At 40.8% G+C, this 12045-nt stretch overlaps 1 protein-coding gene across 2 annotated transcripts in view; it reads left to right on the top strand.

Moving 5' to 3' along the window:
• Window positions 1-7542: 7542 nt before the first annotated feature.
• Window positions 7543-12045, top strand: part of ASH2L (ASH2 like, histone lysine methyltransferase complex subunit) — a 28950-nt gene continuing 24447 nt past the window's right edge. Inside the window, exons 1-3 of one of the 2 annotated variants that reach the window (XM_012539977.3) lie at window positions 7543-8415; window positions 9686-9752; window positions 9852-9997. In XM_012539977.3, the coding sequence (XP_012395431.2) occupies window positions 8246-8415; window positions 9686-9752; window positions 9852-9997 (383 nt within the window). In that variant the 5' untranslated portion in view covers window positions 7543-8245. The remainder of the gene's footprint in view (window positions 8416-9685; window positions 9753-9851; window positions 9998-12045) is intronic. The other variant, XM_012539978.3, reaches the window with a different exon arrangement.

Below are 12045 nucleotides of genomic sequence, written 5' to 3' on the forward strand. Positions count from 1 at the left end.
AATAGGGAGAGATTATTAATGAGAGTGAGAGAAAGCTTTCCTTAAAGTATGTGGGAGCTGAGCCCTTAGCAGGAGGGGGTTCCTGAGGAATCAATGAGACAAATAGGAAAAGACCACATAGTATGAGGACAGCATTCTGAACTGGGAGATGAGAAACCCTGGGTTGCCATGCCTCTTGACACTAGCTGTGTGACTACATAAAAGTTACTCGGTCTCTCACCCTTTGTTTCCTAACCTGATGTCGTTGTCATGATGACATGCACTTGGGAAACCTTAATATGCTTTATAAAAATCTTAGGAAACAATCTGGGAGATGTTAGGCACACACACAAAAAAGAGGTGAAATCATAGGAAGGAGGGGTAAAGCTGTCAGAAGTTTCAAGGATATCTGATGAGAAATAATGGTAATCTTGTAGGGATTTTCCATGGAATAGTAGGGGCAGAAGCCAGATGGCAAGGTGTTGAAGAGTGAATGACAGGATAGCAGAAGCAACAAGTATAGTTTTAACAATTAAGCCTAATGAATGCTGTAGTAGTCTCTCTTGCCTGAATCATCCATCCAGTGTTAGCAATCATCTTTGCTTTGTATTATCTACAGATTTGATAAGCATACTATTTTTATTTGATAAAAATCAAACAATACAGTTAGGCAGTGATCCCTGGAGATCTTGAACCATTAAAAACTACTCAAGACTAGCCATCTGCCCAATTTTAGATCTACCTGATTACATATTTTATAGTCTACATTTTCACCATGAGAATTGCGTGAGTTCTATCAAAAGCTTTGCTAAAAATTAGGTATGTATCCACATTATTCCCCTCGTTTATTAGCTCTGGTTTCCTATCAAAAAGAGGAAAGGAAGTTAGTCTGCCATGATGGGTGGTTGAGGAGTCATCTCAAGGGAAAGGTTTTTCAGCTGGCCCAAGGTAAAAGAGACTAGAAGACCTTGAGCAGAAAGTGGGATTTGATCTGTCTTAAAGGAAAACAAGCAATCTCCTGCTTCACCCCTATCCTCCTTGCCCTGCCAAGAACCACTGGATTACCTTTCTCTCCTACAAAGCCCGACCTTCCCACCTCACAGCCTATAATTAGGCCATTAGCATGCCTTGAATTCAGCCCAGCACTTCTGTTTCCAGCTGCTTTCAAACTTTATAAATACCTACAATCATCATTTAAGCACAAAACAATTACTAGGCTAATCACTCACCACCATAGTTCAAGAATCCAATTAGAAGCTAATGGCTTTTAGCTTTCTGAACCTGTAGTTCTAAAGCCCTTTTAGCTTCAACTCCCTCTTTGACCATAGCCCTGAAAGAATTCAAAGGAAAAAAAATGATGACCAGTAATTTCTATCATTTTAGAACTAAGAAAAAGATGTTCCTTTTACAAAATACACATTTCTGAGCATAATGGGAACAATCCAAAAGTTTAAAAATGGAATATATTCAATCTATGAAAAGACGATCCCCACATCGGGGTGAGTGAGGTGGAGCTAAGAATGAAAAACAATTAGAGAATGGGCGTATTAACAGCAAAATTTAAACATCAATGAAATGGCAATTAAAAGTGAATAAATATGAATTTAAAACTTTTAAAATTAAATTGTAAAAGTGGGAAGAGAAGCAAATGAATATGCAAAACAAGTATAGAGCACTTAGTTCACACTTTAAATGAACTGCAGCTCCAGAAAGAAGGGGCAGAAAAAGAACCTGACAACTTGGGGTGAGGGGCTTTCTTATGAAATAGTTATAAACAAGTACTATTTTAGAGGTGAAAGGAATATCCATGTTCTCCAAACATGGAAAAAAGCTGTCGATTCTCATAGGGAAATAATTAGTAAGTTTCAGAATAGTAGCAGCGATTAACACATTTGTAGCACTTCAATATTTGAAAAGTTCCACGTATGATCATGTAGAATGAGATATATTGGTAAAGCTTGTAGCACAGTACTTAGCACATCATAGACTCTGTATAATTACTTAGTCCCTTTCCCCTTCTCACAATAACCCCAAGAGGTAGATATCTTCAATTTAGTAAACAGACAACTGTGCTGAGTGACTTGCACAGAGTCACAGGCCAGATTTGAACCAACTCTTTCTGACTCCACTTCCTTCTCTCCAATGTACGACCTAGGTAAAATAAAGAGAATAGATAGAGAATACATACATAACATAAAGAACATGTATAGAATTAAAATATTTTTCAAAATCCTCAAAAAGAAAATACCAAACTAGTCTTAAAACATGTCTTTGTGGTATTGTGCTTAACAGCATGATTTGAAAACAAAGGTCTTAGTTTTGAAATTTGTAAGAATCCTTAATAAAACTTAAAGAGAATCTTAAGAAACATCAGACTTTTAAAAATGCCCACATACTGCACTTTTTAAAAAGGCTTTAATAAGCTTAATTACAAATAATGCATTTTCTAATTATGATAATTTGCATCAATGCATTTCAACTCATAGAAAATATTTATATGTGGCAGTTACCAGACTTAAAGATGATTTCAGTTAGATGAGAAAAAAAAGGAGATTCTTCAAAGAATAAAGAGCAAGTGTGATCCTGTAGCAGTGATATCAGATTCAATTAGAAATTCACGAATTAGCATTATTTATGCTGTACTATACTTATGTTTATTTTTTAAACATTTTCCAATTATATTTAAATCTTAAGTATTAGATACAATGTTGGCTGGTGGGAAATTAACAGGAGGCAACCAGGATGATTATGTTCATATGCATGCACACAAATAGGTTAAGAATTAATTTTAAAATAAATGATCATAAAGGAAGATACTGTGATTAGCTGAATACTAAACTTGCAAAATAATATCTAATTAGTTTTTAATTAGTAATTCCTAAATTACATAGGTTTTCCATATAGAGACAACTAAGTTGTACCTCAGATACTAGCTGTGTGACCCTGGACAAATAAAACATTTACTTTTGTTGGGGAGTGGGTGGAATGGAAACCCTTTAATGATTATCCACATAGAATAATAAGAAATACTACCCAACACAGTATTCATTTTTAAACCTGCCTAAAACATTAAAATCAAAATTACAACTGGCAAATCACTTCTGGGAGCCACGATAGTGAGTACAGTAAGCAAGAAATCACCATAACTCTCCATATCCACCTCCAAACAATTACAAAATAGCACCCCAAAACAAATCCTGGAACAACAGACTCAACAAAAAGATGGAGTGAAACAATCCTTTAACCCAAGAAGGGAAGGTCAGAAAGAAAGGTTTGTCTCACTTGATTAAAAGAAAAGCACAGTCCAGGACAGGAAGCATCCCAGCAAGGTTATCAGCAAGCCCCAGCTCAGTAAACCACTGGAAGATCCTAACCCCCAAGGTGATGGAACAAGCCAACACCAGGATATGCCTCAGGATAGCCAGCAGAATGGACAGACCAGCTGAGAATTTCCACATGCTTCAACATAACCCTGGACAAACACCTATTTTATAGGTGAGGCAGCAAAGGAGCAGATAGCAGTACTGCAACCCCACACGTAACTCAGCATAGCCAGGAAAACGGAGCTGCCAGCATCAGGAGCCCACACATGCTGCAATGAAGCAGCATCAGTACAGACCAGGGAAGCAGCTAGGGACCACAGCCCCTAACAAGAAACTTGAGATAGCGCCCCTTCTACCTGAGGAGCAGAGCTCAAATTTAAAAGAAAGGAAAAAAAGAGAAAAGATGAGCAAAACAACAACAAAAAAATTGACCATAGAAAACCATTATAGTGATAGGGAAAATTAGTATACAAATTCAGAAGAAGACAATAGTGTCAAAACACCTAGGACAAAACCCCAAAGAAAAATAGGAAGAGGTCTCAAACCCAGAACTCAGGAAAGACCTCTGAAGCAGGCATAAGAGTCAAATTAAGAGATGGAACAAAAATTGGGAAAAGAAATGAGAGTGATACATTATGTATAAATAAACTAAATACTGGATCATTTGGGCATAATTTTTCAGGGGATCATTATAACCAGGGAAGCCTTTAACTGAGACCTGAAGGAAGCTTGGGAAGCTTAGGGGTGGAAATGAGGGAGAATGTTCTAGTCAGTGGAAATTCTTGGAGTCTAGAGATGGAGTGTCTTGTTAGAGAAACAGCAAAGAGGCTGGTTCCCCGGATTGCAGGGTACATAAAGGGGAGAAAGAGTATAAAGGGCTTTGAAAGCTAAACAGAGGCTTTCATATCTGATCCTGGAAGTAATTGGGAGTCACAGGGATTTCTTGAAGGAAGAGATGATCTAGTGGGATCTGTGTTTTAGGAAGATCCATTTTGACAGTTAAGTAGAGCATGGATTGGAGTGGGGATAGAATTGAGGCAGGCAGACTCACAGCAGGCTGTTACAATAGTCCAGCTATGAGGTGGTAAGAGCCTGAAGCAGAAGAGTGGCAGTGAAGAGGCCTTTTCCAAGGGACGTTATGGAAGCAGAAATGGCGGGGTTTGGCCATTAGCTGGATATGGGAAATCAGAGAGAATGAAAAGTTGAGAATGATTCCTAGATTGTTAGCCTGGGTGACGGGGAGGATGGCAAGGCCCTTGACAGTAATGGGGAACTTAGGAAGAGGAGAAGTTTTAGAAGGGAAAATAATGAATTCACTTTTGGACAAGTTGGGTTTAAGATGTCTATGGAATATCCAGTTCAAGAAGTCTAAAAGGAAATTGGAGATCTGAGATTAGAGATTAGGAAAAAGGTTAGAGCTGGACGAGATCTGAGAATCATCTAGGTAGACATAATTAAAATCAAGCAAGTGATGAAATGACCAAATGAAATAATAAGTGAGAGAAGGGCCCAGAATAAAACCTTGGGGCATGCCCACTGTTGGTGGGCTTGAAGTGGATGAAATCGGAGCAAAGGATAAAGTCAGATAAGTGAGAGGGGAATCAGGAGAGAGCAATGTAATAGCAGCTAACATTTATACAGCACTTACTATATGCCAGGCAGTGTGCTGTATGCTATACAAATATCCCATTTGATTCTCACAATAACCCTATTGTTATTATTCCATTTTACAGATGGGAAAATTGAGGCAAACAGAGATTAAAGGACTCACAAAGTTAATTGTCTGAAACTACATTTGAATTCAGGTCTTCCTGATTCCAGATCCAGCACTCTTGAGAAAAAACCTTTTTGATTTGATAATTAAGAGATCACTGGTAACTTTGCCTTGAAACTCTTTCACTTTACCCCTTAAATTCTTACCCATTCCTTCAAAGCCAATTCAAATACCAACTCTCTATGCAATTTTCTCTGATTTCCTCTGTCAGATAGAAATTTCTCCCCTCAGATCTCATTCAGCTCTTTCTTCTGCAAAGCTCTAAATCCATCTATCCATGTATTATAGTTATCTATAATTTATTGTACTCTCTTTGCTAGACAGTGAGTAAAAAGACTCCCTGAAGGAAGGAGTGAAGGAAAGCCTGACAGGAAGAATAGGCTGAGGCTTCTAATTCCTACCTTTTGCCAATCCCTCACTGCCTGAAGTAAAAGAAATCATTTCAAGTTGGGGGGTGGGGGGGAGGATAAAAGTTTTGGGTGAATTTCTGAGATTAAGATCCTTGAGTACTGAGGCAGTGGGGCAGTGGATAGGGTGCTTGGCCTGGAATCAGGAAGAAGAGTCTTTCTAAGCTAATTTATCCTCAGGTACTTATTGCCTCAGGCAAATCACTTCATCCTGTGTGGCTCTGTTTCCTCATCTGTCAAAACATCTGGAAAAGAAAATGATAAACCATTCCAGTATTTTTGCCGAGAAAACTCCAAGTAATGAACAGTTGGATGTGTGAAAAGCAACAGCACAAGAAGCTTTCTCCCTTCTGTGAAAGGAATTACGAAGAACTGGTGATTTGGGGAGATCCTGCGGGACTGAGAGGACAGGGACCAAAAAGTGGGCAGTTGTACTCCTGAATCCCAGGACAAATCTACTAGATTTCTGAGATGTTTGCTCTTCTCCCCCTCAAAGCCCTCAGCCAGTAATACTCATTTCTAGCAGTCCAAATCAAGCATTATCCAAAGACCTTACTGAATAGAGGGGTAATATGGCCAGAGGAGAGAGAACTGACTGCCAAGAGTCAGGAAGAGGAAAAAGTAAGAGAGGAAAGACTGCCAAGACCAAACCTTGGAGGATCTACTTGGGGGCATGGCACTGATGATCCATCATCCAGCAGAAACTGAGAACAAGCTGTCAAGATAAGCCCAAGAATAGACAGCAGTATTCAGAAAACCCAGAGAAGTTAAAAGTCATGCGAATGAACCCCCAAATCTGAAATAATTTTAGAAATTAATTTTTTTGACAAAGGAGAGAGCCAAAAGTAGCTGCCAGTCCAAGATCATTTAGAATATGTAGGATTCAGAGGAGGGTTCAACACAGAAAGTTATTTTGTTGAGAGGGCAGTTCTCAGACAAGATCCACTGAGATTTTTAACAGGTAGATATAACAATAAGCATAAACATTTAAATTTTTGTTTTGTGGTATCAAACTCACTGTAACCTCACTTGGAGTTTTCTTGGCAGAGATGCTAAAGTAGTTTGCCTTTTTCTTCTCTAGCTCATTTGACAGATGAGGAAATTGATGTACAGGATTAAGTGACTTGTCCAAGATCACACCTCTAAGAAACATCTGAGGCTGGATTTGAACTTGGATCTTCCTGACTCCACTTACCACATCCTTTCCCAAAACATAAGCACTGGGTGGACCTAAGACTTTTCCTCTCTATTGCATCACTGATGCAGATGATCAGAGAAAGAAGGTGGGGAAACAAGGAGGGGTGCTCAGCTCTGGGTCCTGAAGAGGTGGGGCCCAGGATGGGAACAGGAGGAGTCCCAGGCTCCTGTTATTTTTTTCTATACCAGGAAGAGAGGGTGATCAACAGCAAAAACTGAAAAGAAGTCAAGAAAATTAAAGATCTTGCAAAAAAAATTCAAACCATCTCACGGATTAGATGGGGCCTTTGTATATAGTGTCTCCCACGCCTTAGAAGGCACCACCTTCATCCCATTTCATGGACTCTTCTAGCTTCCTGCAATGCTGAGCTCAACTGGCTTTCACTTTTTTTTTTCTTTAAATCTTTTTATTTTCAAAATCTATGTATAGATCATTTTTAACATCCACCCTTACAAAGCCTTGTGTTCCAATGGCATTTCTTGGCTGATGCTCACCGCCCCAACTCTTGGAAACGACTTCCTCCTCGCCACACTGACCTGCGCAGATGGTGCTTTCCCCTCCAAAGAACTTCACCTCCCTGAAAGCAGGGACTTTTTGTTCGGCTCTCGTAGCATACCCAGAGCCTGGCTCAACCAAGGCATCTAATGTTTGTAAATCATAGCCAATGATCACAAATCGATCACAAAAGTCCCTTTACTATTATTCTTTTATTTGATCCTCACAGCCCTTGAGGGAAGTGCTATTATAATTACCCCCATTTTACAGATAGGAAAACTAAGACAAGCAGAGGCTGTGATTTGTCCGCAGTCCTGCAGCCACTAAACTGTACCAGGCTGAATTCGAGCCCCGCTGCCTTACCTAGCGGCGGAATGAACCCGCATCCTTCAACTCATCTGCGCGCTGGCGCTTTGGAGCCCCCTAGGGATGGGACCTCCCCTCCTGAGAAACGACTCCTTTTTCTCCTCTGTAGCAGCGTAAAAGCCACAGCTAGGAGTCGCGGGTTAGAGCGCTAGCCTAGACACGCCAGTGCAAACCCAGCCTCCGATACTGCTTCGCCGTGTGACCCCTGCGCGCTCAGTTTCCTTAGCTGTAACATGAGCTGGAGCGGGAAAGAAAATCCGCAAGGGGTCGCAGGCCCGGACTGGCCAACAAACGAGGGCAACAATAGCGATAAGAATTCCGGTTATCTCAAGCTGTAAGGCTCACGGAGTACCGGTTGGTACGGAGGTTGGCGCTATGGTAATCCCGCTTTTACAAAGGAGGAAACTGAGGCAGGCGCAGCTTAACATGGGTCACACGCTGTTGTTCAGCGTCGAGGCAAAATCTCCACTTGGTTCTTCCCGAGGAGTGAATTATTACCCAGCGCTCTATCCTCTTAAGTTGCAGTAGCATTAACTAGTCGGCAGAGCCCCTCAGCCGCAGTTTTTTCTCTTTTCGGGGTAACAGAAGCCGTTGGGCAGGACCGCCTCCCAACCGCCTCTGCAATTTGAAGACGGCGGGCTCGGCCCTCAACTCTCGCGAGACTCGGCCACTGATCTCGCGAGAAGGACCACAGCGGGCAGCGATGGCGGCGGCGGGAGCCGGGGCCGGGGCCGGCGCGGGGCCGCCGGCCTCAGCGGCGGGAACTGAGGAGGGAGAGACGCCACCGGCAGCAGCGATTGTTGCCGCCCCAGCCGGAGAGGGCACGTCGGCAGCCCCTACCACGGATCCGAATTCCGGGGAGGCCGAAAGCGGGTGAGACAACCTGAGATCCCGGGCATCTTTTCCTCTCCGCCCCGCCCCCACTCCCCAGACCCAAGCTCTCAATCTACTTTTTTTTTTTTTTTAAACTATTCACGCCCATAGTCCCGCCCCCTTACATCCTTAGTCCCACCCCTTGTGTCCTTGGTCACGCCCCTTCCCGCCTTGGTCTCCACCCCCTTCCACTCTGAGTCCCGCCCCTATCTGCCCTAGGTCTAACCTCACTCCCTCCCAATCTGAAACCCACCTTGTGCCTCAGGCTCCTCCCCTTTCCGTCCCCGGGCCCTGCCCCTTCCCTTCCTCACGTGGAGCGCCTGGGACTCCTCCTGTTCCCGCGCTGGGCCCCACCTCTTCAGGACCCGGAGCTGAGCACCCCTCCTTGTTTCCCCACCTTCTTACTCTGATCCCGCCCCTTTCAACACTTGAACGAGTTACTGCCGGCCTGGGGTCTCTCCCAAGTGGTTCTTGACTCCAGGATTGCGCCTTTAAGATGTTTTCTTGCTTATCCTTGGCCCCCCCTCGCAGACCTGGGACCCGTGAGGAGCCTGGAAGCCTTTTCTTGACCCTGGGCCAGTTGCAAGAGCAGCGACCCTCTTTCCCCTTCCTAAAGTTCTGTTCTGTGAAGCCCTTTCGGACACCCCCAAACTGTCCAATAAAAGAGGTCCTCGAGAGCACAGTCCCCCACTACCTTAATGCCCTGGATCCTTAATTATCACAGTCTCCTGATCACTGAGAGCAGAGCCCCACTCCCCCCAAAAAGGCTACTCTCCACACGTGGCCTGCCGGATAGACTTCGGATAGCGCAGCCAAGGCTGAGGCTTATACCCAGTCCAACTTCAGAATGCATTTATGTGCTGTCCACTATTTTCAGGCGTGCTGTGCAAAAGATAGTGCCTATAAGTTTCTATGTATTTCTGTAAGTCTCTATAAGAAAGTAGCTACAGTTTCATAACTTAAATTGAGAACAGCAAGCCACCATCATTATAAACATAGGTAACATCCAGAAGGGCAAACTTATCCATCCAATGCTTCTTTTTTTTTTTCTCTCTCATTTTTTTCCAACATTTCCTTTTCTTGATGTCATTACCTTTATCTATACCACTACATCTCTTCTCCCGTGGGTTTTGTGACCTGATTTTTTACTATCCAAATACATAGTGCTGGAAGTATCCTTGGCTAAACAAGAGATTAGAAATTTAAATTTTTCTTCATTAGATAGTGTTTCTCCTGAATATATCTTATTTGCATAAATGCATTCTCATAGGGATTCTACCTTGGTTGATGTAACTGCTGGTTTGGAGAGTGAATCCTCAAATGGAAAAGATACACTAGTAAGTATTTTTTTTGTTTTGGATTTTTGTGTAGACAGTGTCTGGCTACAACTATCTGTAGATTTGATCTTATTTTCTTCTAAAATTCCATAAAACTAGGAAGGAGCTGGGGACAGTTCAGAAGTCATGGACACTCAGACTGGTTCTGTGGATGAAGAGAATGGTCGACAGCTGGGAGAGGTGGAGCTGCAGTGTGGGATATGTACCAAGTGGTTCACAGCAGATACCTTTGGCATTGATACTACGTGTGTATTTCCTTCAACTTTTATAAAGATTTCAATGTTTGAAATGGATGTAATAGATAGCAATTTTTAGAATTTTTGTAAATACAAATACCAATATGTAGGCTCTGATATATTATTTGTCCCCTTCCCTTTGATTGATGAGATAAAGACGTTGAATTAGGAAGTAATTAGTCAGCATTTGTTATAGGATACTTACTGTGCACCCAAGACGTCCTGCACTAGGGAAGTTTTTTCAACCCAGAATAGAATGTATTACAGTTTCTAAACCTCACTGTGAACTGCTATGTGAGCTCAGCATCTTAGACAAAAGAACAAAAATACAGTAGTAAGCTGTAGAGAGATGGATTTAAATTTATAAGTTTTTTCAAGTAAGGAATTTTTGTAGTAAAAGTTTTGTGTATTAATAATTTGATGTCAATGATATGGGTACATTTATTTGGAAGATACTCAATAATCTTTAAATAGGACTATAGTCTTATACTATATTTTTAAGTCTCATCTATCTCTTGCTAACAATTCTTTCTTCCCTTACAATACATGTGAATGTATTCCAGAAGTTCATCCTTTACACTCAGTCACATTCTGGTCTCTTTGTAGGCAAATTCTTTTACTTTCTATGTAACCTGTATCTACAACTCATGAATTTCAATTTGTTGGTTCAAATGACCTGTTACATATTTTTACCACTTAGTCACTAAGTTCTGCTATTTTCTAATTTTTTTTTCCCATTCTTCCTATCACAAATATAGTGTAGAGAATAATTGACTATACACCATTTCAGTTGAAAAAGAACCAGGGACTGCTTTTGACTACAGTATTCAGTAATATAGTATGGTGTCCAAAAAAGCCAGTGTGCTCTAAAACTACATTTATCGAATAAAAAGTCTGACCTTACACTGTACTGATTGACCCACATTTGAAGTATTGTGTTTTTGGTTGTGATATTTTGAAAGGATTATTGATCAGTTGGAGTGTATTTAGAAGAGATGATTAAGATGTGATAAGCCTTAAAATCATGAATTGGATGGTTGGGGATGAGAATTGAGTATGTTTAATCTGAAGAGGTCTAAAAGAATTTCATAGTAGTATTTAAATACTTGAAAGACTTATTTTGTGAAAGAAAAATTAGATTTCTTTGGCATAGCCCCAGAGGGATTTGAACCAGTGATAGACTTTGCAAGGTGGCAGATTTTAGCTCAGTATAAGAACATTTTGAATTTTCTGCCTATGAAATAAACTGCCTCTTAAGGTAATGAATTTTCCATCATTGGAAATATTCAGGAAGACCCTGACTGAGTATATTATCAAAGTGTTATTCATTAAATGGAGATCTGGATTAGATGATTTCTTATGTCCCTTACTAATAATCTTTATTCTATAATATTCTAGTTTGGGCCTTAATTCACTGGTTTTTGTTTATTGTATAATCACTGCAGGCCTCCATATTCATACCTACAGGTTTTCTCCTCTAATCCATCCCACATACTGTTTTTGTTTTTTTTTTATTATAGTAACTTTTTATTGACAGAATCCATGCCAGGGTAATTTTTTTTACAACATTATCCCTTGCATTCACTTCTGTTCCGATTTTTCCCTCCCACCCTCCACCCCTTCCCCTAGATGGCAAGCAGTCCTATATATGCTGAATATGTCCTAGTATATCCTAGATACAATGTATGTGTGCAGATCCAAACAGTTTTCTTGTTGCACAGGGAGAATTGGATTCAGAAGGTAGAAATAACCCGCCATCCCACATACTGTAATAAAACTTTACTTCCCAATTTATTTTTTTCTGGATGCCACAATTTTTAAATCTTTTAAAAAATAATAATAGCTTGGGGCAGTCAGATGGCATGGTGGATAAAGCACTGCTCCTGAAGTCAGGAGGATCTGAGTTCAAATCTGGCCTTAGACACTTAATACATCCTAGTATTAAACTAATAGTTTATACTAGTGTCTGGCCTCACTAGTAAATTAGTAAAACTAGTAGTACTCCCAAACAAGTAGACAACAAAACAACAAAGGTGTTACCTTTTATAAAGGTAAAA

This window comes from Sarcophilus harrisii, chromosome 2 (genome assembly GCF_902635505.1).
Source record: "Sarcophilus harrisii chromosome 2, mSarHar1.11, whole genome shotgun sequence".
Lineage (NCBI taxonomy): Eukaryota > Metazoa > Chordata > Mammalia > Dasyuromorphia > Dasyuridae > Sarcophilus > Sarcophilus harrisii.